The 24,448-nt window shown below is 47.7% G+C and overlaps 1 protein-coding gene across 2 annotated transcripts in view; it reads left to right on the top strand.

Annotated features, from left to right (window-relative positions):
- FAM168A (family with sequence similarity 168 member A) overlaps positions 1-23,101 on the top strand; it is a 205,639-nt gene extending 182,538 nt beyond the window's left edge. Inside the window, exons 4-9 of one of the 2 annotated variants that reach the window (XM_055423641.2) lie at positions 2,754-2,780; positions 7,710-7,835; positions 14,245-14,387; positions 14,986-15,160; positions 16,469-16,598; positions 17,322-23,101. In XM_055423641.2, coding sequence (XP_055279616.1) covers positions 2,754-2,780; positions 7,710-7,835; positions 14,245-14,387; positions 14,986-15,160; positions 16,469-16,581 — 584 coding nt within the window. In that variant the 3' untranslated portion in view covers positions 16,582-16,598; positions 17,322-23,101. The remainder of the gene's footprint in view (positions 1-2,753; positions 2,781-7,709; positions 7,836-14,244; positions 14,388-14,985; positions 15,161-16,468; positions 16,599-17,321) is intronic. The other variant, XM_055423642.2, reaches the window with a different exon arrangement.
- The last annotated feature ends 1,347 nt before the right edge of the window (positions 23,102-24,448 follow it).

Genomic DNA, 24,448 nt, shown 5'->3' with positions numbered 1-24,448 from the left:
GAAGGTCAGGTAAGATCCAGGGTGAAGGAGATACGTTATCTTCATAGTCAGGAGGCCATCAGTGACCTCTGCGGAAGTGGTCAGGGAGGGGAGGCTGGGAGTGAAGGAGTGGATTTGGCAGATGGAGCCTACAGTTACAAGAGGCTTGGCTACTAGCAAATGGAGGACGGAGGGGGATTGAGTAGAAGGGGAGACAGGGTTAAATGAGGGTTTTGGTTTTTGTTCTCTCTGGAAATGAACGTTAAATAAGTACTGATGAGAAGGAGCAAGTGGAAAGGACATTGAGACACAGAAGAGTGTTAAATGGAGCCAGGCTTCCAAGGAGGCTGTGGTCATGTGGGAATTCCAGAGCTCAATTCTCTCATTTGTTTTGGGGAGCTAGTGGAATGGGGTGCTTCCCATGGAAGAGCAGCTCTTCCTCTCAGACTAAAGGAAAGGTCACAGGTGGATGTGCTTAGAATAACTTGCCCAGTGGGAAGTGCAGAGTTCTTATCTCCTGATCTTGGTTTGCTGAGACAAGTGAGCAAGGAGAAAGGGAGTGTTCTCAACAAGAGAGATCGGGGATGAGCCTTACTGTGAGAGGTGGGAGAGGAGACTTGAGCAGTAACACAGCCATGTAACATCGGAGGCGCAACTGAGGTGGAGACTGTGCATTTCTCAAGGCTCTCCCCCAGCCCTGGGATATTCTCTCATAATGTTCCGAACTTCTGATGATAGATTAGGATTAGTTTGCCAAGAAAGCAGAAGGACAGGGAATAAATAGCTAACATTTGTTGAATGGTCCCAGTGTGTCAGGGGCTATTTTAAGCTCTTTATGGGTATTAACTTGTTTTATATCACAGCAGACCTTTGAGGTCATTACTGTTATTCCCATTTTTCTAAGTGGGAAAACTAAAACTTAGAGAAATTAATGGAACTAGCCCAAAGATCCCAATCCAGGCATCCAGCCACCACATCTGCATGCACTCTTAACCACATAGTTGCAGTTGACTAGAGAGAAATTGAGATGTTAGAGCAGTCAGGTGAGAGAGGGAAGGGAGAGCAGATAGAAAAAACCTGAGACTGGGGCAGTGGGGAGAGTGGATAGATTGGAAAGCTCCTAGTGTATATAAAGTACTGAATAAGTTTTAATTTTAATGCACACAAAATGTCAACCCACTTCTAACTTGATTTTCCCCAATTTTGCATTTTTAAAAATCAACATATTTCTAAGCTCAGACAAAACCCACACAGTTTCTCAGAAACCCACACAGTCCACTAGACAGGGTGGTATTAGCATGCTGTGTCAGAAAGCCCCACACTGGGAGTTGAAAGACCAGGGTTGTATCACTAACTCTGCTGCTGATTCTGGTGTGACCTTGGGCAGATCCTTTTGTCTTTGGAGTTACCTATGCACACAGCTGGTCTGTGGCATACGGTGGGAGGCTGGCCTCTGCGTTCCCAGGTCTCTTGACTGTGGTGGAGGCACCGACTCAAGGACAGTGAAGATGTTGTAGGTGCTGTCAGCTTTCTGCCAGAGCTGCCATTTGTGATGCTGAGAGATGCTGCAGGATAGAAGCCTGCAGAGGAGCCAGGCTCTCAGGTTGAAATTTCTCTCAGCTTCTTTAAGGAGACAAAGAAGTTGCTTCAAAAAAGAGCTATTTTTAGCAGCACTGAGTACACTACAATGTCATCTGTCCAGAATGCAGGGAAATGTTTCACTCCTTCATTGGTTTTGAAAGCAGCTTGGGTACTTGGAGCTTTTTTCCAAGCTCTAACGACTTGAGGGATCTTCTTTAAATTTGACCCTGCAGGAGTCAAACAAGCCAACAGAGACTTGTTTTCAGAATCTAGACCAAAGGATGTGTCATATTAATGGTGGTCTGACTTGAAAATGAAGCGAAAGGAAAAACAGAATAACTAACATAGATAAAAATGAAATACCTCCTCACAAAAAAATCTTTATAAATCATTGTCATCTGTTGTTGCACTTGATTTCATACCTGCCTTTTAGAGTAGATACATTATTCCCATTGTGCATATGATGAACCTGGGAAGGGGAAGGAATTTGTGTTTTCTGAACACCTGCCATGATCCAGGGACCATGCGGGTCTTGTCACAATTTTTTTTTCCCTACAGTGGTGTGAGTTAGAGCTTCTTGTCTCCAGTTTTGCTCAGAGAGGTAAATTTACTTGTGCAAAGTTGCACAGCTAAAGAGCAGTAGAGTTCAGATTCAAAGCCAGTCTGACTGCCCACAGTCTGTACCCCTTCTACAGCAGCACACTCTCCCAGAGGTTTTAGGGAATGAAGTGCCCCTACATTGGTCCTAGCCCTCCAGCACTTTATAGAGAGCTCTTCAGAGACCAAAGATGGTGGTTTTGTCCCTAAACCTTTAGCTTTTTATCCAGCACATACTACCTCTGTCATGTGTGAAGTCCCTCTGCAATGCTTGGGAGAACTGAAAGTTATTCTTAGCATAAACAAGCAAAGAGCGGGAACTTGGACGTATACACTTCCAGGCAGCTCTGGGTCAGCTGCCTGGAAGATGTCATGGCATCCAAAGTGTACCCCTCCCCAGTGAGTGGGCTTTCCTGGATGGCAAGTCTGTCACCCTCTACAGGATGGAGGTACTTTGTCCCGTCTGCGTTCACGGTTTTCTTATGTAGCCCGGGGGAAACTGCTCTTTTGAGACAAAGTTTGTTTTTGTAACTGCAATATGTACTACTTTGCACAGATTCTTAGTGGTAATTTCAACTAACATTTCTATCCAACAGAGTTTCAGTTCCTGCATTCAGCTTATGGTAGGAAAGCTATTTTTCCTCATCTGTATTATGGCCTATGAATGTGTTACCTCGTAACAACAGTAGATCCCCTCTCCTTTCCTCCCCAAATCCCATCCCCTAGGCTTGGGCTCCCCCAGGTGGCTCAGCAGCAGTTCCTAAAGCATGCAGGAACATGTCTGATGGTGCAAAATCATGGGTTGGAGACACACATGAACCGTCCCCCTAGGGCAGCAGTGAAGGATCATGGCACTAAAAGGCGTCTCTCCCTTTCCTCACCTCCGGGGTCCCATCTGACCTAGGTCAGAAACCTTCACCCTGTGACTGCTGAATTCAAACCAGTGAACAAAAATTCCTGGGCTTCCATGGCTCCTCTATTGGCTGTGTGGCAGCCCCTGTAGAGGAATACCTGGATTATGCTTGTAAGAACGCAAAAAAAACAGTCTGCCCCAGGATCAGATTTTTCCATCTCCATTGGCAGTCTCACATGTTTAAAGACCTGGTTGACTTTAGATGCATCTATTCCCTCAGCCCAGATCTTGAGCTCTGGCTCATCTGGGGGCATTTTCCTGGATGGTGAGAGGTGAGGGTCAAGTGTGCTAATAAACCAGGGACCAGAGCTGGATTCTCTGGGCAGTGTGGACTCCAGGCCCAAGGCACCACGGGAACTCCTGGGCACCTGTGAGGGTCCCAGCAGTGTAACTTGACTAGGTCCTTTTTTGTCGTAGACAGGAAGGGACCATAGGGGGGACTTGTTGCTTTCACCACCCTTGCCTGGGCTGCTCAGGATAATGTTTTTATAAAGTCTCTGCACACTTTCTTAACTTTTAACCTTGAATTATTTGGATGTTGAAAATTGAATTTGTTTGTGGCCCATCTTTTAGGAGATGAGCTGTGAAAATCTCTCCTTTATGCTGCTATAGGCTGCGTGATCTTGGGCAATTTGCTAATATCTCCAGGCCATAGATAAAGTGTTTTATTCCAGATGATCTCTGAGGTCCCTTTAAATGCTAATAGAGGGCCCTCTTAAAATCTTATTATTTCATTTTTGCTAGTCACAGACACATTTCTCTTATTGTTTATGAGGAATCATTTTTGTTTGCCTCAGAACATATGAACTTGAACAGAAGGCTCTATAGAAAGTGAGAGAAGCACTCCTGCTTCCTTTCCTCTCCAGTTGTAGCATCTGAAATATTAAGAGTAGCGTGGAGCTCTTCTCTTCACAGATGGTTCTGTTCCAGACCCTAAGCCGGTGCCCTCTGAAGCTGCAGAGTTCAGTAAGACAGAGTTCTTATTTTCAAGGAGCTCCCAGTTTAAAGGGGGAGATAGACAAACCAGCAGGGAACTTCTAAGAAACACAGGAACTGGGATAGTGAACCAAATGGGGCATACGAGAGAAGTATGGTCAAGAATTCGAGGGAAAAAAGGGCCTCACAGTAGAGGCAAGTCTTCAGCTCATGGTTGATGGATTAATAAATGTCTACCAGGTGGCCTCTGGGGAAAGATGTGCCAGGAAGAGTGAGCAGTGTGAGCAAAAATACAGAGAAGTGATGCTTCTTGGCATAGTCTGGGAATGGTGAGCGATTTGTGTGGCTGATGTGTAGGGTTTGAGAGCGAGAACAAAAAGAATCTAGAGAGATCATAGGACTAGATCTTGAGGGTCCTTAAGTGCCACACAAGGAGTTAGGTAGTGGAGGACCATGGGATGTTTTAAGAAAGAAGGTTTTGTGATTAGATACAGGTCTTAGAAATATCACTCTGACTGCAGCTTGGAGATTGGAGTTAGCAGGTTTAAAAACAGGGTGAGAAAGCAGTTGCAATAATTCAGGTAGGAGGTGATGAGAGCTTCCATTGGAGCTGTCCACACCTGTGAGACTGGAGGAGTGGGCAGACACCAGAATTAGAAACTGGACTGGATACTTGATTTTTGATCCTCACAACCAGTGCTATCAAGCAATCAAGTAGTGGTTATTTATTGTCATATTGTGAGACAACGAACCTGAAATTTAGAAAGGTGTAGTGACTTGCCCAAGGTCCCACAGCTAATAAGTGGCACAGCCCAGGCCAGAAAAGATTTCCTGACACACTACATTGTTCAGGATGATGGTCCCTTGCTGCCTCTCCTCCTTGTAAGTGTGCTTAACAGATTGTTCAAGTGTCAGAGGGCGTGAGGGCCCCGTGTCCAGGGATGTGAACAACCCAGCACTTGGACGTGGGCAGCATGCTGTGACTGGGCCGTGGCCCTTCACTGTCATGGGTTCTCTCTCTCTCTTTTTTTAAATTGAGGAATAGTACATATACAGCACTCTATAAAGTGAACCAGTCTCAAACGTGCACCTCAATAATATTTGACAAATATATACACATGTATTTATTCAAAATATAGATTATTTCTAGGAGTTGGTACCTTTCATGGCACCAGGAGCAGGCATGCCTATCAGAGCAGCCTTCTCTGTTACCACACCTCTCAAAGCTTCAGTTGGATTGTCTTCATTCCACAACTGAGTTCTGAATCGTTACCAGCAACAGGTTACTTTAGAATTGTACATGGACAAGGAGGATCATATGGTATATCTAACTAATGAGGAGAGCAGATTGACAGCTGCTATTCTTTTTCGTCTTCATATTTATCCAGTTATGTAGATTATTTTATATTATATATAGAAAACTACAGAAATATTAGTTTTTGTTTTCTTTATAATGAAACCAGAAAAAAATATCCACTTCTTCACAAACATGTATAGTTTAGTTCACTAGCTCAGTTGGGAAGCACATAATCAAAGGCACAGTCGCACTTGCTTCTTTCCTGGTTAACCTGGAACACTATTTTGCTGTGCGTGATGCTGTCTTGTTCACTCTCTGGTTGGCGTGTGGCTGTGTTGCATCCCCAGCTAGACCATAAATAACCTTGTGTGCGGTGCCCATGACCCACGTGTGTTCCTGTCCACCGTGGCACTCCCCTCAGTGCTGAGTGCAGTGTAGGCCTCACTCGCTCTTTGGTTGATTTTGAGTGACTTTAATTGTCACATGGTCCTTCAGGCTAATGTCAGACTTTTGGTTTATGGTTAAAATTATGGTAAAGTATGCACCATTTAGGTTAAAAACTGGACCAGAATAGGACATCCACATTTTCCACAGTCAGATTTCAGGCTCCTGCTCTCTGGTAGATTCCTGTGGGGTCTTGAGGGCCTGGGCTTGCTCTGTCTGACTTCTTAGAGCTGAATGTTTTACTTTTTTAGGGAGTTGATTTAGGTGGTCAGGGTTTTCCAGCCAAGTGGAGTGGCAGGTTCTAAACTTAATAGGATTTTTCAACACTAATTGGTTCCTTTATTAATCCCCACCACTCCACTCATCCCCACCCCTCAGGAAAAGAAACTCAAGGTAATTGTTTAAAATTGACTGCCCTCCTCCTCCTGTGCTGTCTGCAGAGTCATGATCTAATGTCCAGCAAAGGCCCTGGACTCTGCATGGAATTTTGCTGGATCTCCATTTCTTCTACCAGAATTCTCCATTTAGTGTCACTTCCCTGCCCATGATTTCCTTCTCATTTCTCAGCATCTGCTGTATATATTGCGGGCCATTGATGTAAGCTCAGACTCAGCCCAGAACAGCTACACTCTTTTCCTCGGTTCAGCTAAAACAGTCTTTGACCTCCTCCTCTGGCCCCAGTACTTTGATGACTGAAGACACAGAGGTGTTTCCAGTTACCTGGGCAGGCAGAGGGGTTTATGGGAATCTGTCTGGAGTGGACCATCCTTGTCCTGATGGAATGAGAGAGTATAGGCAAATTTCCTTCTCATACTACTGTGTCTACCTCAGCCCCTTGTTAAAATGTTTTAAGTGTATCCAACTGTTGCCAATACTAATATACTTTAAAATGCCCCATATCCATGACTCCCAAGACCTTATTTGAGTGGAAAAGATACTGCTAAAATCAATTTTTAGTCATAAGTAGAAGTTTGGGTCAGGAATATTTCTCCTGTAGTGTTTGAAAATAGATCAAGGGAGATACCTAAAACATTAGGCACCCCCCTCCTTTGAAACTATATTTCCTCGCCTTCCCTACAGGACACATGAAGGTAAGTTTTTTGAGTCACTCCCCACTTCTAGAACATAGGAAGCATCATCCTTCACATTTCTCAAGCTGAGCTTTGAGTCAGCCTGGAAAGTCTGCAGATTTCTTTCAAACTGGGCCTCATCTCTATTTCACATCTACTCTTAAGTTTGACAGTTGCTTTCGTAATGGCCCAGAAGATTTCATCTCTAATTCATGAGGCCATGTCTCAGGTGGAGCACTGCAGCAGGAGGTACAAAAGGTTTGCCAGAGGTCTGTCTGCCTGGTCCCCGCTAGGTGCACAGGAGAAGGAGTTTGCAGGGAGAATCCCGCTGGACAGCCTGCCTGTGCCTTCCAAGCTGCCAAAGCTCAGTCCCCTTACAAGAGATGGCAGTCCAGCAAAGTTCATGCCAGGTGGTAATTGGCATTCTGGGGTCTCTCTTTGAAAGCAGTTGTTAAATACACCTCCAGCTGAGATTTCAGGCATGAAAAAGGAGTACTCAGTTGATCTGGCCCAATACACAGTCAAAGGTTCCGAGTTGCTACACATTAACAAGAAAGTGGCTAAGGTATATCTCAGAGCCTTAGGCCAGAATGCCAGACAGTAGAAGGTGGTATTCATAAGCATTGTCATGCTTTTAGTAGTGGGTAGAAAATCCCGAGTCTCCCGATTAATATAAGGTCAGATTTCCTCAGCCTCAAACCACTTAGAAGCTCATTTCAGCACTCCTCCCAACCACTCACCCATCTCAGAAGGGCTGAACCATCCTGTGTGTCTGAATGGGGCCCCTTGGGTTATATGTTTCTGTCCAGCCCAAGACCCTTGCTTTGTGTCTGTGATTGGTGGTGCCCACTTCTTATTTCTGCCTAATGCCATTCTTGTGTCTTCCCTTAAGCAACTCTGCTGATGAAACAGGCCTGGCCACAGAACTCGTCTTCCTGTGGCACTGAAGGCACCTTCCACCTCCCAGTGGACACCGGGACCGAGAACCGAACTTACCAAGCATCCTCTGCGGCTTTCAGTAAATACAGCCCGTCTCCTCCTTTCCTGTTCCCCTTGGCTGGGACTGATTTGTCTCTTAGGAAGAAAGGAAAGGGAACTTTTAAAACTGACATTTGTCATGTTTTAAGAGGTTTTCTCTCCTACCCACCGAAAAATTGGCCCTCCTCATACAGGAAAAGGTCATCCTCTTTAATCATGCAGCCCACTTTGAGGAGACACAAAGCAGTGAGGGAGAGAGGAGGTACTCATCTGCCAAGAAGTTTGATGAGGGAAGGACTGTTACTGCATTTCAGGGGGAAAGACAGAGGGCAGTTTAAAGGCCTGTGGACTTTTGGACAAAGGGGCCTCCTCCAGCAAGCACAAGGATTTTCAGCCTCAGCACCGTGGACATCAGGAGCAGATAATTCTTAGTTGGGAGGTGGCTATGTTGTACAAAATTGCCCCTTGCTTGAGAATCACTGCCCCTTGCATGGAAGCTACACTATGGGAGCAACGTAAGTGCAGGGGTTCCTGGTGGAGGCCGGAAACTGGTCTGGCTGGTCCGATGGGTCCCATTCACTTGAGGCTCAGTGGAGTGACCGATGGTTTCACTTTCACCTCTGATTTTTAGCACAAAATTACTCCACTAGGTAAAATGAGGGCCAGTGTTCAGAAATTCCTGAGTGGCATTTTGACTCTGTGTAGGGAAAATCTTCATGCTTTCTTGGAGCTGTCCAAAAGAGGACTAGCTGGCTTTGCATGTGGGAAGCGCCTGTCTCTTAAGTTGTGCCAACATTGGCTGGTCAGGCCCTCAGAGGGATGTCGCAGACTAGGCCCATGGTCTGGGCTTCAATGAAGTATTGCTCTATTAAGTAAGTAAATGAGAAGAATATGTTGTATTTAAAGTTTTTCATTAAAATGTTGTTTTCTCCATAGTTATCATTGTCAACATAAACTAGTTTATACAACATAACTTCTCACCTTTTGAAGAACATGCTTTCATGATCACCCTCTCATTTAATCTACACAATAGTCCTATTTGGGTGGATTTTTATTCTAGTTTGAAAGTTGAAGCTCAGAAAGGTAATATGCCCAATGCAGTACAACTGGAGAAAGGTTTCACCCAGGATAAGTTTCTATTACTGACTTTCTTCTTGAGATTAATTTTACTGTTTTTTAAGAGAGAGACAATAGCAGTAGGGAGTTTTTCCAGATATCTATATGATATATGTGCATGGGCATATAATACATATTCTCTTATATCTGCACATACGGAGGTACATGCATACAGACATACCTACTGTAGTGGAGCAGAAAGAAACCTGGAGAGGAAGACCAAAAGACTTGGATTCTAGACTTGGTTCTGTGTAACCCTGAATAATCCCCATGCTTTGGACCTTATTTTTTCTGAAGGTAAACTGAGACCAGGTCATCTTGGTGCTGTGTACCCAGTATCCTTCACCCTGTCAGGGGCCTTCTCTCCAGCTGCCAACTAGCCTTTGTTCACACGTCTCCAAGTGGGGAGTATTCATTCCCTCCAGAGGCAGTCCTTTCCACAGCGAGGAAGTCTCTGTATTAGAAGGCCTTGCCTTTCACCATGCTAAGCTCTTCCTGAAGCTCCACTGAACTGTCCAGTGGCTATAACCCACTGTCCTCTCACAGGCTCTCACAGTCACTAGAAAGGGCCAAGGCTTACCCTCTTTCTTATAATTTATAGATAGAGGTAGGATTGATTGGTTCTCCCATATCCCTCCAGGGTTTCTCCCAGCACACAGATTTTGTGGCTTCTAATACCAGAGAAAACTCAGGACTCTTTGAAAAATTCAGTTTAATTTCACTAACACTTGCTAAGCCTGTTTGTAACTAGGTCTCCCTCCTACTTACTCAGCACTCTCTTGTTCAACTGCCAACAAGGAGACTTGGGGGTCAAGGCAAGCCTCATACATAGAGCTTTGTCCAGACATATAAATCTGATAGTCAATAAACCGATTAGTCTAAAAGGCATCCTTGATGTGAGCATCAATGCATTTGAAAGTGGTAGGGGCTCTCCAGCTGAAAAAGATTTATGACAGTGCAGAAGGATTAAAGAGAGAGCTAAAAAGGTTTTATCTCGCTAATATACACACTCTCTTTATTACCCTATTTGATGGAGTTTAAAATTATGGTTAGGAACCTGAGAGAAAGAATAGGATACCATAAACAAAGCCTTTCTCAAAAGACAGGGCTGGGACTGCTAGTTATTGAATTCCTTTTTTTCTCTCACAATATTGCCTTTAATGAAATGGGGACACAAAGGCCAATATACCAGATGTCCAAGATTGGACTACGGAGACAGACGTATGATCCAAAAAGGAACTCTGCCCAGGGCATAGTAAGCCCTGATCTCTGGGCCCAGCTCTGCACTGATTTGCTGTGCAGTTTTGGAAAAGTTGCTGCTCCCCTGGGCTCTAGATTCTTCACCTGAATTGAATTCAATTGAGAGGATTGAATTCAAATCTCTAAAGTCCTTAAGGTATAGCATTCCAAAGTCCTAGTTCTGTAACCTTCAGACTTAGGTAGGACTCTTTTCAGGAGACCCAGGCATCAAGTGATGAGTCTAAGTTCATTTGAGCAAAATCAATGAGTCTTTGTTTTGACTTGGTTCTGTTTCGTTTGCATCAAGTCCAACAGCTTTTTTTTTTTTTAATTTAGGTGCATAAAGTAATAAACCCTGAATTCTGTGATACTTGAGGTAGCCCAGGCCACCAGCCCAGGGGAATTTCCAATGATCCTCAAGGGTGTGGACAGGACCATCAGTCAGTTATGCAATGTCCTTTGCAAGGATTTTCTCATAAAAGTCTCACTGAAATACTCAGAGCTTAGAGTATCAGCACTGGAAAGATCTTCTGATATTATCTAGTCCAGTGAAAGTATTCCTTAAGAGAAGCATTGACCTGACTCACTGACAGAGCCCAGGACTTGGGACTGTAGTTAGAGGAGGGAGCACCGAGTCCTGGGTGCTCGTGAGCAGTCGTTCACTTGCTCTCGTTGTCTTATCTGTGAAACGTTTGTGCTGGTCTTGATGATCTCTAAGATATCTTCTAGCTCTGCAGTTTTGCTTCTCCCTTCTCAACCTCTCTGGACAAATAGGCAAGGCCTTCTTCTCCAGCATCATCATTTTGGCCACCAAGGGTGTTTTGGCTAAACTGATTTGTATTCTGAGTTCATATGTGTCTATTTCATAACATGAAGAAAGGAAACACTCTCAGATAAGGTTATTCTTAGATGTAGAAACCAAATTCTACTGCAGTCTCTGGGCGCCTCTTGATCTCCCTCAGAGGGACAGTCTCAACACTTTGTGAGGTGTGGTTGTCCTTGTGACACAGAAGGTGAGTGCAGGCTTCCCAGGGGATAGAGCTTTGAGCACACGTTCTCTGGGAGCATAAAGGAGAGTCTAGCACCACTGGTGTGTTAACTTTAAAGAATCTTAAAATCATGGCATTTTTAAACCATTAAATTTAAAAATTTTAGAATCCTGAAGTCTGTGTTCCAAGTTGGATCCCACCATGAAAGTCAGGGTTTAGCTTCCTGTCTACTGTCATCTTTCAGACCAGTGTCTGCTTGCACACTTCCCAGGACAGGAAGCTTACTGTCTGTCTATACAGGGAGAGAGAAAGGAATAATAGGTGACCTATATGAACTGTTTTTATTGTGTCAGGCTTTCTTCTAAGGGTTTTGCACTTATTCATGTGTTAATCACTATAACCCTATGAAGTAAGTGATATTATTATCGTCCCCATTTTATAGATGAGGAAACTGATGTATTCTACAACGGTTAAGTAGGAGAGCTGGGGTTTGGACCCAGGCAGTCAGTCTGGCTCCAGACTGCTCATCACCATAACCCTATTCTATATAGCTTTCAGAGATAGGGATTCTTAGGATTCGGGGGTGTCCTGCCCTCCTGCATGGAAGAGGGGTGCTCTCCATTCTGGCAGGACTCCCCATAGTGTTTTATTTCTTTAAGTCAGGAGTTAACAGGCTTTTCCTGTAAAGGGATAGATAATAAATATTTTAGACTTTTCAGGCCTTATGCTCTCTGACATAACTACCATTCAGCCGGTAAAGCAGCCATAGTCAGTATGTAAATGAATGGGCATGACTGTGTTACAGTAAAGCTTGATTTTCTAAAACAAGCTGCAGTCACACACACAAAAATTGTAGTTTGCATGCTTCCAATGTAAATAGTATGAATAAAAGATCCTGTGGTAAATCTGGAAGTAGTCTCCTGCATATGCCTGTCCTTTGAGATTCACAGTTCATCCTGTTACTTTAAAACTTGTCACTGTCATGGAATAAAACTTATTCCTCTCTTATTTTATATTTCTCCTCTTCCTCCCCCTCCTCCCCTCTTCTCTCCCACCTTCTCCTCCTTTGGCGGGAGGGGGCGGAATAGCAGTAAGGCTCCCTTAGCATCATAGTCCATGCTCTTGGGACATGCCCATCTTGAGAATCCGCTTTGTTATACAGACAAGTAAACTTTCTCTGGTTGAAGTACAGCTCAAACGGCTCCTTCTAGATGTGTGCAAACCTACACTCCTTGACTTCCCCTGCAGTATCTGCTTCTCCCAGGACCACATTTCATGATTAGCTGTACAATCTAGAATCTTGGAGGAATCTGCTGTAGACTTCTTCCTCAGCTGACTCACATCTCCACTTCCAGTTAGTTTCTGATTCTTATCAATGCTCTCTTCTCATTAATGTATTTTTCTCCACTCCATCCTCATTGCTACTTATTTCCCAAGCATGTTTGACCACAAAATTAGTTTCTCCAGTTTTTCACAGAGCAAACTATGAATCTACAGGTGGAAAGATAAACGGCATGATTCCAGGGAAGAAGACAGGACACCTTTTGGTAGTGCCTTGTGTGGTAACTACACAGTAGCTCTCACATCCTCTTAAGTACCTCATCAGGGTATGTCCAAGTGGTGGTGTGACCTGAGAGAGATTTGTGACTGTATGGCAGCCTGCTTTAAATGAGGGTAAGGGTAGAAGAGACCCAGTGTCTTTAAAACAATGGGATTTTAGTTCAGGAAGAGATCTTCATTATTAGCCTTCTAATTTTACAAAATAAGAAACTAAGGCCCAGAGACTTGGCAGTAGTTACAGCAAATTGGAGGAAAGCCTGGACTGAAGCCTGGACCCCTTCTCTTCCAGTAAAGCACCCTGTTTACTCTGCCTCCAGTTCCTTCTTATAAAACAGCTCCATGTTACTGAATGGGTGCTTGTTGAGCGTGTTGTAGGCAAAAGACCTGAAGCCAAGAGAGGTTTCGTGATGTGTCAGTCAGGCCAAGTCAGGATGGAGGACCACAGGGAAGAATCTCCAGCAACACCCCATTGGAGATCCAAAGCCAAGGTCCCCTGGCACTGTCCCTTCAACTCAGAGAGAAGGTGACGGCGTTCCTAGAAAGACTTGCCCTTTCTGAACCCCAGGATCCCCTTGTATAAAGTAAGAGAGTGGGGCTACCTGATGATCACTCAGTTTCCATAGAATCATTCCATGTTGTGATTCTCTAAGGACATAGCCTTGTTCCTAAGTGATTTCTGTTTCAAGTTTTTCCTATGAACTTAGGATCTGACTCTCTTTTCCAGAAATTCAAAGGCAGCATAGTTTGTGTGAATGGCTGATTGTGAACTTCTTGGAGCCTGACTTCTCAGCCCCCGCCCCAGCTTCCATCCACCCTGCTGACCAGACGTGGCCTGGGTTCCAGGTCTATGTGAATCTTTTTTATCCTGACTTCAGTCTTTCAAGCAGCAGTGGCCCTCCCCCAAACCCCAGGAGGGGAGGAAAAGCCAGCCGTGTAGAGCAAAGTTTTTTAGCATCTCAGAAAAGGAGGATCTCTGAATAGTGTTTTGTATGAGGTTTCCACCTTAAAACTTGACAGGGAAGAAGAGGAGTATGGTGGAGAGCAATCCATAAAGGGAGAGAAAGATAAGGAGGAAAGAGAGAGTAAGGGAGAAAGCAAGACAGAAGCAGCAGCAGCAAATGTCCCAGGGTGCTGAATGAGGAGACTGAAAAGCACAAGAGAGTGCAGTGTAGAGCAGGCAGACTGAGGGCCTCCCGGCCACACGTACTGCCCGTCTCATGGTACAGGGCTCAGAGTCCCAGACTGTCCGAGTTTCGAGGGCCCCTTGAGAGATCGTCTGGTTCCAGCCTCCTTTCTGTGTCTCAGAGCCCTGAGACACAGAGAAATAAAAGATGCCACGCATGCAGCCCTATGCACCAGGACTGAGGGAGCTGCCTCTGGGGCCAGGGCTCTCTGGGCGGAGCCTTGTACTCTGTCTGTTCTCATCTGTGTTTCCAGCCTGGATTCAGCCCATGCTTGTCTGGGGAGTCGTGACTGGGACCTGCTGCCTCCCAGCAATGCTGTTCTGCCAACTAATTGGAAGTCTCTCTTATTGCCTTGGTACAGGATATACTGCGGGGACACCATACAAGGTCCCACCGACCCAGAGTAATACTGCTCCGCCCCCCTACTCCCCTTCACCCAACCCCTACCAGACGGCCATGTATCCAATCAGAAGTGCCTACCCCCAGCAGAATCTGTATGCCCAGGTAGGTACATGTAGAAGCCTGGGTCCACCTCTTCTGCAGGTAAAGGAGCCACCAGCCTGGGTGGGTAGGGTGGAGGGGGAGGAAAAGAGAGTTTGTGGCTCTGATCAGCTGTCACTCTTGTGTCACTGAAGCAGTAACCTTGCAGCCTATACACACCCTCACTCTACCTCAGTCCACAGTCAGAGGCTCTAATTATTAGCAGAAGCGTTTGAGAAGCTCTGGATTAAGATGATCCAGGCCCTCTGTCTACTGTGCCCAGAGGTCAGCAGACCTGTGGGCTGTGACAGCAGAAAGCAGTCATGTGATCCAGGCAGTGGGGTGTCACCTCAGACCATTGTCTCCATCTTCCAACCTTTTGGCCTAAAGGGAAATAGATAGTAAGAGAGATTTGGGGAAGTGCTCTGCATCTAGGACATTTTTCCAGTATGTCAAATGGCAGCATTCACACCAGCACGGTAATTCCATGAGCAGAGCCCCAGACCTTGTGTCCCTGGGCCAGAGATTCTCAGACACCATCCGTTAAGGTTTGAGACAGGCTCCCCTCCCTCTCTCCCCACCTCTCCAAAAGCCGGCGTGACCTCAGCCCCTCTTCCCCCAGGGAGCCTACTATACACAGCCGGTGTATGCTGCCCAGCCCCATGTCATCCACCACACCACGGTCGTCCAGCCCAACAGCATTCCCTCAGCCATCTACCCGGCGCCTGTCGCCGCTCCCAGGACCAACGGCGTGGCCATGGGAATGGTGGCCGGTACCACCATGGCGATGTCAGCAGGTAAGGGCAGCATCTATGTCAGTGTCCATCCCCTTCCTCCAGGAACTCACGACAGAGTGGAAAACACAGTCATGGAATTGACTGTAGCATAACATGAAGAATCCTGTGCCTGGGAGTTCTAGGGACCCTCTAACTCTGTCCACAGGGCTGCAGAAGATTTCACCATGGAGGATGTAGTAAGCTAGGCCTTAAAAGGTGAACAGAGGCTAATCAGAGAGATGAAGGAGGGAAGGGCAGTCCAGTGGAGAGAACATGAGTAAAGCACATTCACAGAATGGACATGGTGTAAATCGCTTAGAAAATGAGAGCATGGAGTTGGAAGGGTGGCTGGAGCTGCTGTCAGAGATAAAGTGGTGGAGAGTCTTGAATATGTAGGTAACAGGGAGCTAGCAAAGAGGTTTAAGCACGGGAGAGAGAGCGTTTGTCTAGTCATTCTGTCTGACTGCAAGGTGGAGACAGGTAGGTTGGGGGGATATGGGGGGGAAGCTGTGGTTTAGAGGAGAGATGATGCTAGGACTCAGCTAGCAGCAGAGTTCCAAACAGGAGGGCACAGGGCAATGTTCTGTAGCAGGCAGGAGCTTTGGGACCTGTCCAGTAATTAATTGTGAGTCTTGGAAGAAACAGGAGTCCAGGAGGACCCCTTCTCCATTTCTGGCTTACTCCAGAAACCCTGAGGATGGAGTTAGGGAGAGACACCAGAGGAAGAGCAGGTTTGGGGAAGTCTTTGGATGAGTTGGCACTAAAAGAAGAGCATGAGAAGACAAGAGGGCTCTGAATAACCTTTAGAGACCCAACTTTCAGAGACTCAGCGAGGTCATCTTCTGGGGAAAGAGAGTACAAGGGCTTGAGTGGGCAGGAGGTGGGAGTTGGGATTTTCCTCTGCCCCTAATGTAAACATTGAGGCCTCTCACTCCCCAGATCAGGTCAGCAAGCTGATGCAGATCTGCTGGGAGCCAGCCTTGTTGTTTGGGTCCTGGGGACCAAATACCGATAGATCAAACCAGAGGCCTACCCTCAGGAACAGCTAGGTTAGTGGAACGACCATCACTACATAAAGCAGCAGACACCTCTCAGTGTGATGTGCAGTGAGAGGGGCACCAGAGAAGAGTGAAAGGAGGCCACTGAAGACTGTCCTGGAGCATCAGGAAGCTTTCCCCTTGGGAGACGGTTCCTGGCAAGGTGGGGAGGGGCGGGTGGCAGCTCATGAGCGGGTGGGGAGCAGCTGTGTGAAAGATCATGGCCTGTCCTCTTCATCCCAGCACCTGGGGCGGCCTCATCAGGTTTCCTCTTCTCCTTCTGGATGCTCAGGTACCCTGCTGACTGCACCCCAGCACACCGCGATTGGGGCACACCCTGTCTCCATGCCAACATACAGGGCCCAAGGGACCCCTGCGTACAGCTATGTGCCCCCGCACTGGTAAAGCCTGCGCCCATCCAAGTGAGTGGGGCCTGGGTGGGAGGTGGGAGGGTGACCAACTAGCACTGTCTCAAAGCCCCTGGCTTGGCCTGCAGCACAGGTGTCAACAGGGGGTAGGTGACAGTTACTAGTTGCTTTCCTGCTCCAGCTTCAGCAATATCACTCTTTATGGTAGCTGTCATTTTCTATATATTCTAGATACTTTGCATATGTTATCTCATGATCTGCACAGTAGCTCTGTGAAGTAAGGATCATTATTCTATTTCACAGATAAATATATAGTTTAGTATCACTTAACTAGTGAAAACTAAGCTGGGACTTGAACTCTGATCCTCTGGTACTAAATTTTGTGCTCTTTACTGTATGGTCTTCAGACTTCTTCTAACTGTGGGCCTATCCTTCCAATGAACTTTTATCTCAGTCAGATGTTGGCTCTGACTGGGGCCAGGCAGAAACCCTGGGTCATTCTCACCACCAGGCTCCCCCTGTCCTCTGCAGATCCTGAGGCAGTGCCAGTGACCTGTAGAGCTCCAGGGTTGTCACTGAAAATCACTGCCGTGCCTCCTTGTCTCCCTCACCGCCTCCTCCAGAGCTCTTGGCACTGCATGGGAAATGGGCCCCTCCACTGGGAAGGCACAGAGGACTCCATTTAGGGCTCTAAGCATGAGGGGAGGGGGTCGAGGAGCTCCCTGAAGGGCCTCAGTAATACCACTGTCACTAATGGCTTTCCCCTTCCTCCCCTAGACCTGGAGTCACACATTGTATGCAACTACTCAAGTCTTACACAGGTGCTGGAGCAGCTCCCTAGCAGCACCACCTCTATTTCCAAGAAGAGACAACGGAAGTGCAAGGGTCACTTTATGCATCTTTAATGGTTTTGGTTTTTATTTTGTTTTTGTAAAAGCTGCTTTTTCTAATCTCCCGCCTCTCCCCACTGTCCCTCTCTGAGCCGCTGCCCTCCCAGCCCCACCCTTCTTCTACCTGACCAGGCACATCCTCTCTGCTCCTTTCCTTCCCCAAGCGTTCAGTCCTGGGAGCCTAGTCTAGCGGCAGGCAGAGAGTGGGGTCTGTTGCAGTGGTTCAGCTGAAGGTGCGATTTCCTTTGAAGAGCATAGTAGAGGTGACCCTTGGGTCCAGGGTAGGAACTCAGAACTATTGAGCAAGCCACATCTCTGAAGGATGGTTTCTTTTTTGATTTTTCTCAAGCAGGATTAGTTTAAGACATTGCTGAAGGTATGAAATATCTTCTGATATTTCTGAGAACCATCGCAACAGACCAAGAACAAAGCCACCTGATTAGGTAGGAGTGTTCATAGCAGCTTAATAATACCCCAGATGAGAACCTGGGAAAACCAGATTTTTTCTTTGGGAGAACTTGAGGGAGGGTGGGGGGAGGGGTCCCTGTGGGAAGGCAGAGGGAAGAGAGTCGAGAGGCCCTTGCCTGCTGGCTTTGGCTTGTAAGGTCTCTGGCCGAATTGTCTGGGCCTGGACCCTCTAATTTGCACAGTGATGTTAACTGACCTGGCACTTCCTCAGAAGGTGATTTTTGACCTCAGACCTGCCAAGCAGCTGCAGGATGGTGGGATCCCAGCCTCCCAAAGCCTCGGAGGCCAGTTGCCCAGTGTAATCTAGACCTTGGCCTCTGAGCCTTCATGGATCCACTCTGGTGAGGAGCTTGCTCCTGAGTAGAGTGGAAACCTGTGGCATTTCTCTCCCTTCCCTTTGTCCTTCCCAGAACCAGGGCTCACCCGTCTGTCCATGGCGCTGGCAGACAGGCTAAGTTCTTGGTTACCTTATGCCATTCATGGCCAAAGTGAAGGAACCACATTCCAGGTGGGTGCTGATGGCTCTGGAGGTCAGGATAGTGAAGGAAAAGCAATAGCAATAAACATTTCATCGACTCATGGAACTGAAGGGACCTTAGCAATCATCTCATCCATTCCCCTATTTGACAGATGAGGAAGCTGAGGCCCAGAGAAGAGGAGAGGACTTCCCTAGACCTTGCAGTAAATTAGCATTAAATGCAAGCTTCCTGCCTAGGGCATGTTGCCCACAAAAATTTACCTAGGGATGGATTGGCTTGGCTTTGTAAAAATGAAGCCAGCAGTGCCCACACTTGATGAGCTCTGGAACAGTCTCTGGGCTTTTGTTTCTGCTCTTTTCCTCCATGGATTTCAAAGACAGAGGTTGAAGACTTGCCGAGGTCACATAGGGGCAGATGGCGGGAACAGAAATTGCAAATGAGGAAATAGCATTTGGAAATTCTGTGAAGACATCTGGACCTCTCATCCTATACCTGACTCCAGCCCTTGGAGGAGCAGGTGGACTGGCTGAAAAGGAGTCCATGCTGTTAAGACAGTAGCCCCTCATCCTGAGAGGAGAGGAGGCAACATGGGCTCTCTGGGGAGAAGAGGGACCCCTGGGTCAGGAGGCCCCATTGGTCTCAGCCAGGAGCCCAACTGTCTAACACTGCCCCCCTGCACCTGGCACTTGGCTGGGCTAGCAGCCCCTTTGGGGATGGTTGGCTGGGGGGTGGGGGGCGGTGTGCACAGGAACATTTTACTGTACAAAATGGGATCACTGATAACATTTAGAACTTCTAAATAACTCTCTTCATTTTCAATTCATGCACACGTGGACATATCCCTACCCCTACTTCCCATGTCTCCCTAAAGGAGGAAGTAATCAGGAAACCCCTAGGCCAGGAGGACCTCAGAGGCTATCTGGCTGTTCCCAGGGGTGCACAGCCCAGTAGCATCCTCGACCTGGGAAATGCAGGACCAGTAAGGAGAAGCCCCGCTGTTCTAAACGGTCTGCTCGGGGGTACTGAAAAGGTTTTGTTTTAAAACAATAGAAAGTTTTCCAGTGTTAATCCTTTTTTTTTCTTTTTTTTGGGCAAATACCTCCTCCTACTTTCTGGTTGTATAAGGGTGGGTGAAGGTTGTTTTAGATTATGTCATACATGTTAGAAAATGCCAAAATAATAATAATGATTATAATAATAATAGGAAACATTTGCATTTGTCAGGTGCTTCATAGACTTCAGAGCACTTCTCAGCCTTTAATTTACTGACCCTAAGGGAAAGGCAAGGTCAGAGTTATTTCACCCATTTGACAAATGAGGAAGCTGGTCCTATTTAAGAGCAGGAAAGGGAACTTGCCCCAAAGTGAGCAGAATGCTGGCATCCCAGCAGGCTCCCCCCGGACCCCGCCACCTCCAGATGGGCTGGGGCAGGACCTGGCGGGGAGGGGATAGGAATTACCCTTGTACCTTCGTTCACTCTGTAGCGGTATGTGAAAGCCAACGTCTAGTGCCTCACGGTTTTCACAAAGCAGTTTCACATCCATCATCTGGTTTAACCCCGTGAAACAGATGCTTCTCCCATTTGATCAATGAGGAAACTGAGACTTGGAAAAGCAGAGTGACTTGCTTGTAAGTGGCAGAGCCATTTGAATCCCAGTCTGCGGTCTCATTCCCTCCAATCTGACTCCACACACGGGCTTGTGGACTGAAACTTGATGCTGTGCACCCTCTCCTGGCCCTTGTATGTAATTCAAGATCAAGGACAGACCCCCTTTTGCGGTCTGAGCACCGGAGCCCCAGTTCAGCTGGCCTCACCCTCTTGCTTTGACAGAGATCCACAAGCCTGGCCAAGCTTGGGGAGTCACTGCAGAGGGACTGAGCCCAGGAGAATGAGGCAGTCGTGTGCCTGTGGTAGGAGGAGCACACCTGGTAGGATCACAGATATCCATCAGGAGGTACCACGAGCATCATCCACAGATACTGAATGGCCCAGTGGTCAAGCTGGACGGAAGGTCAGAGCTTGAGGGGCCCTGTCATTTTAGGAAGTCCAGCAAGCCAGAGAGGACATGGGGTGCACCCACATGACATTCGCGCTGCAGCATGGCACCAGCAAAGCCCTCTCCACCCCATTCCACTGCTTCTCACCAGTGCCACAAGCTTGGTGGGCAGGGTTAGGGGTACAGGTGGTTCCAGTCACCAGCCAACCCTCTCGGCTTCCCCAACTTCTCCCTGCCTCCCTCTCCTTAGCCTGGGGCCCAGGAAGCTGGAGTCTAGAAGCTGGAGTGCCCCCCAAGTGGTAAGAGCCTGAAATTTAATCTTTCTGCCACATTTTGGAAAAATTGATTTCCTTTCTTCCCTGCAAAACAGGACAGTTGCTGCTCTTCCTCTCTCTCCTGGCAGTGACTGTAAAGTGCATATCCCCCTCCCTATATATTGAAAAAGGACACTCACCTGTCCAGAGTTTATTGTCTGTGTACGAAGTACTTTGACATTGATTGCCAAAATTCCCATTTTATAGATGGAAAAAACTAAGTCTCTGAAGGCTTAAGACACTTGCCAAAGGTCACTCAGCTCATCAGAGAAAGAGCTAAGATTTGAACTCTTCAAATCCTCTGCTCTTTCTGCTGACACCTGCAGGCCTTGGTGGCCAGCATGCAGAAGGGATGGGCTGTCTTCCCCTAAACAGAGGAAGACTCCAGGGAAACCTGGGAAGTCAGTCTTCTCCACTGAGCGGACTTTTATGAGGAGCCCTGGGAACCCAGAGGCATTCCCAGCTGGCAGCACTCAAAGGACAGGAATTTGCAGTAAGAGGCCTAACTTGAGCAAAGCACTTTGGGGTCATGATGCCTAGGACTGCAGACGTGTTCAGGGGCAGCCCCGGGCACCTGTCCACTGAAAGACCTATGTCCTTAGGAAGCCTGTGTACCCTTGCTTTCTGACGCTGGAGAGCCTGCCCACTGTCCAGACTCGGGGAGCTGGCACTTCCAGGGGACCTGGTGTAGCCCTGAATGGCCAAAAGTTCATCTGAATCCAGTCCCTGGGTTTGTTTTCCCCAAGGGTGAGGACCAGGATCTAGAGAGACACTGTGCAGTCCGTCCTCCTCATCCAAACTCCTACCCTTGGCCACCCAAAGTGTTCCAGAGATCTGGGAGTGTGTCTTCAGAGAGGCTGGCTTTGTTCCAAGTACCCTTCAGAAGTGAAGCACATGGAGCATAGGAGTAGTGCAGATCCTTTGGTCACCGAGTTCTGATGTCCTCACTGTGCAGACAGGACTCGGCCAGAGGTCCAGAGAGGCACTGGCTGAATCAGGCCTGGAACCCTGCATGTCAGACCCTCAGCTCTGCTCTGAGGGAGGCGAGAGGGAGGCCTAGAGGGCACAGGTCTTGGTCACAGCACTGTGGCTGGATCAGTCACTGAGATGTCACCATGGCATTTGCTCCTCAATTGCAGTTGAAAGTACACGTGGAAGCTCTGCTTTTCACCCTGTATTCCACAGCACTGTAGGGTGTGTGGTCCCCAGCTGATAGCCAAGCCTAGGAATCCAGAGGGGGTAGGTTGGGCAGTGGAGGGGCAGGCTCCATGCTGGTGTCCAGCCCCAGGAGAATCCAGGCTAGGCTTACCTCCAAAAGCTGGATCACAGTGGAGACCCAGCCAGGCTAACATCGGATTCCGCAGCTGAGCCTTTGAGGGAGCTCAGCCTCCGTTAGGTGTGCCAGGTTGGCAGCAGGATTTGTCCTTTACCTGTCCATGTCCCCTTCTAGAAAACCTGTTTCTGAAATTAGGCATTACATGGTTCTAGGGCCTGGCCTTTAAATTTCCTGACGGGCCAGTTTCAACATTCCATAGCCGACCTTGCCTGAGCCAGGCTTGGGTCTCACTCCCTCACCACCTCCAGTGGGTATTTTCTACCTTTGTGCTGTTGAGCCCAGCCCAGTGGCCAAGTGACTGGGACTGGCTGCCACAAAGCCAGAAAGGGAAACTAGAACGCTTGCTTCCCTGTGGCTGCATCCATAGTCCCTGGGTCTTCTTACTGTGGCAGTGAGGCCCTGTACCCAGTCCAGCTCCTGGTAGAGGGGCTATTTTCCTTTTTTGAAGAGAACACATATAACAGCTTTGCTGATAAGTACCAGCCCATAGGTCTCAAATGGGTGAAGTCGTCTTTGGGCCTGACCCCAGCAAGACCAGCATCTCCAGGCTCCAGCCTTCCTCCTCGTGCCTGAGAGTCAGGGAAAGAGTGGGACTGGCCAGAGACCACCTTCTCGGGTCAGCCAGCTTGTCTGGATCTGTGGTGGGACTGCAGCTCTTCCTTACCCAAGGGGAGGTAAGGCCAGGCCTCTAGCAACGTGGTGTTGCCTGTCATGACCTTTAAAGGCCCAAGGGCCTGTCCCCGTCTCCTGACTAAAAGGCATCTGCATCCCTGTTCATATCACACGACGGAGAAACTTGTTCTCGTGGCATGTACCATCCCTGTGAGAGAGCGTTGTATATGATTTTGTATTTTTTAATTCATTTTAATCTACAGGTTGGAATCTAGTTTTTAAATTTTATTGGAACTCACATTTTAAAAAGAAAAGCATTTAAAATAATAATAATAAACCTTTGACCGGTGTCTTCCAAGTAGTTTGAGCAAAGAACTTATAGGTGTTTTCAAAACACAGCCTGGAGTGTAAAGAGTGGAAAGCCCCACGGCCTCGCTTGTGTGTATGAAGTGTAAATCTGGTTTTGTTCTGTTGTTTTGGATTCTTTTGGGTTTTTGTTCCGTTTTGTTTTGAAGATCAGATAGTGATCACTCTGAAAGATTGAAGCCAAGAATTTGTAACTATGATATTTACTGTAAGCTGTAGAACATTCAATAACTATTAAAAAAAGTTTCCAAAAAAAAAAAAAAGTCTGGAGTGACCAGACTGGTGGTTCTTGGGAGAGGGAGACACAGACACCTGTTGGGTTGGTGAGTGTCCCCTGGGCTTCTTCCAAGTTGATTCTAAATTTGTTTTCACCAGTCAAGCGATACCTATGCTGCATCTCCGGGGTGGCCCCAGCACTCACAGTTCAGGGGCCTGGGAAGTGGCCGTCAGCACCTGGGCTAAGGTGTGTGATACAGGAGTGCAGGGAAGCCATGAATGATGGAGGCTGCATCTACCGAGTGCCCACCATGTGGGCTGGTGCTGTGCTTTATGCTTGGTGACTGGTAATCCTCACGGCAGGACAGGGGTGAGCCCTGTGGTTAGCCCTGTCCTTGGGAGGGGGAGCAGCTGAGGAGAGTGAGTGCCTTGGCCAAGGTTATAGAGCTAGTGCGGGGCAGAGCTGGAACTTACACTTGGTCTGGCTCCAAAGCATAGGTACTAAGCCCCAAGTTCTGCCCACCCTGGAGGAGACAGTGCCTACATCCACTTAAACAGAAGGGCTAAGCAGTTTGTAGTCCCAGAAGGATGGCTGAAGGTGATAATACGGTCTCCATCCAAGTGGTCATCACGTGCTGTCAGTTTTATTTATGTCCAATACATCTCTAATCTCCCTTCCAGCCACTGCCCTGGTCCAGGCCTGGATTTCCCTCCCTGGTCATCACGGCAACTGTTCCCTCCTAGGGCCTGGCTCCCGCCGTCCACGCTCTACCAGCCTCCCAAGTATTCAGCTTCCTCAACTGGGGAGAATCCTTGAGGCCCAAAGAGGCTAAGTGACCTGGCTGTAACTAACACTCTGGAGCCCTCTCCACCAGCCCGTACCCCGGGCCTCCATAGAACCTCCCTCTACTATGGAGGCAGAAAGCTATCAGGTGTGGTCGGGGACGATGTTCCCAGGCTCTGTCACAGCAGTTCCTCCTGGACAGGAAGGGGACTTTGTCCAGGGACTCAGCTCCAGGTCAGTGGCAGGGTTGGCTCCAGGAGCAGGTGGGAGGCGGAGACCTGGGCTGCAGCACCCACCATTCTAGCCCATGGAGGAGGGGAGGTGGAGTGAGAAGAGGTCAAGCTCAGAACTGTCCTCAGTGGTCACCCAGGGCCCCACCTTGTCCTAGGCCAGCAGCCTCGGCCTACCTTCAGCTCAAGAGTAGGCTTTAGAGCCAGGAAAG

Source organism: Moschus berezovskii, chromosome 14 (assembly GCF_049115385.1).
Source record: "Moschus berezovskii isolate FMDL1 chromosome 14, NW_MosBer_1.0, whole genome shotgun sequence".
NCBI classification, from domain to species: Eukaryota; Metazoa; Chordata; class Mammalia; order Artiodactyla; family Moschidae; genus Moschus; species Moschus berezovskii.
Note: the sequence above shows the minus strand (reverse complement) of the source record. Positions and strands in the feature narration are given on the sequence as shown.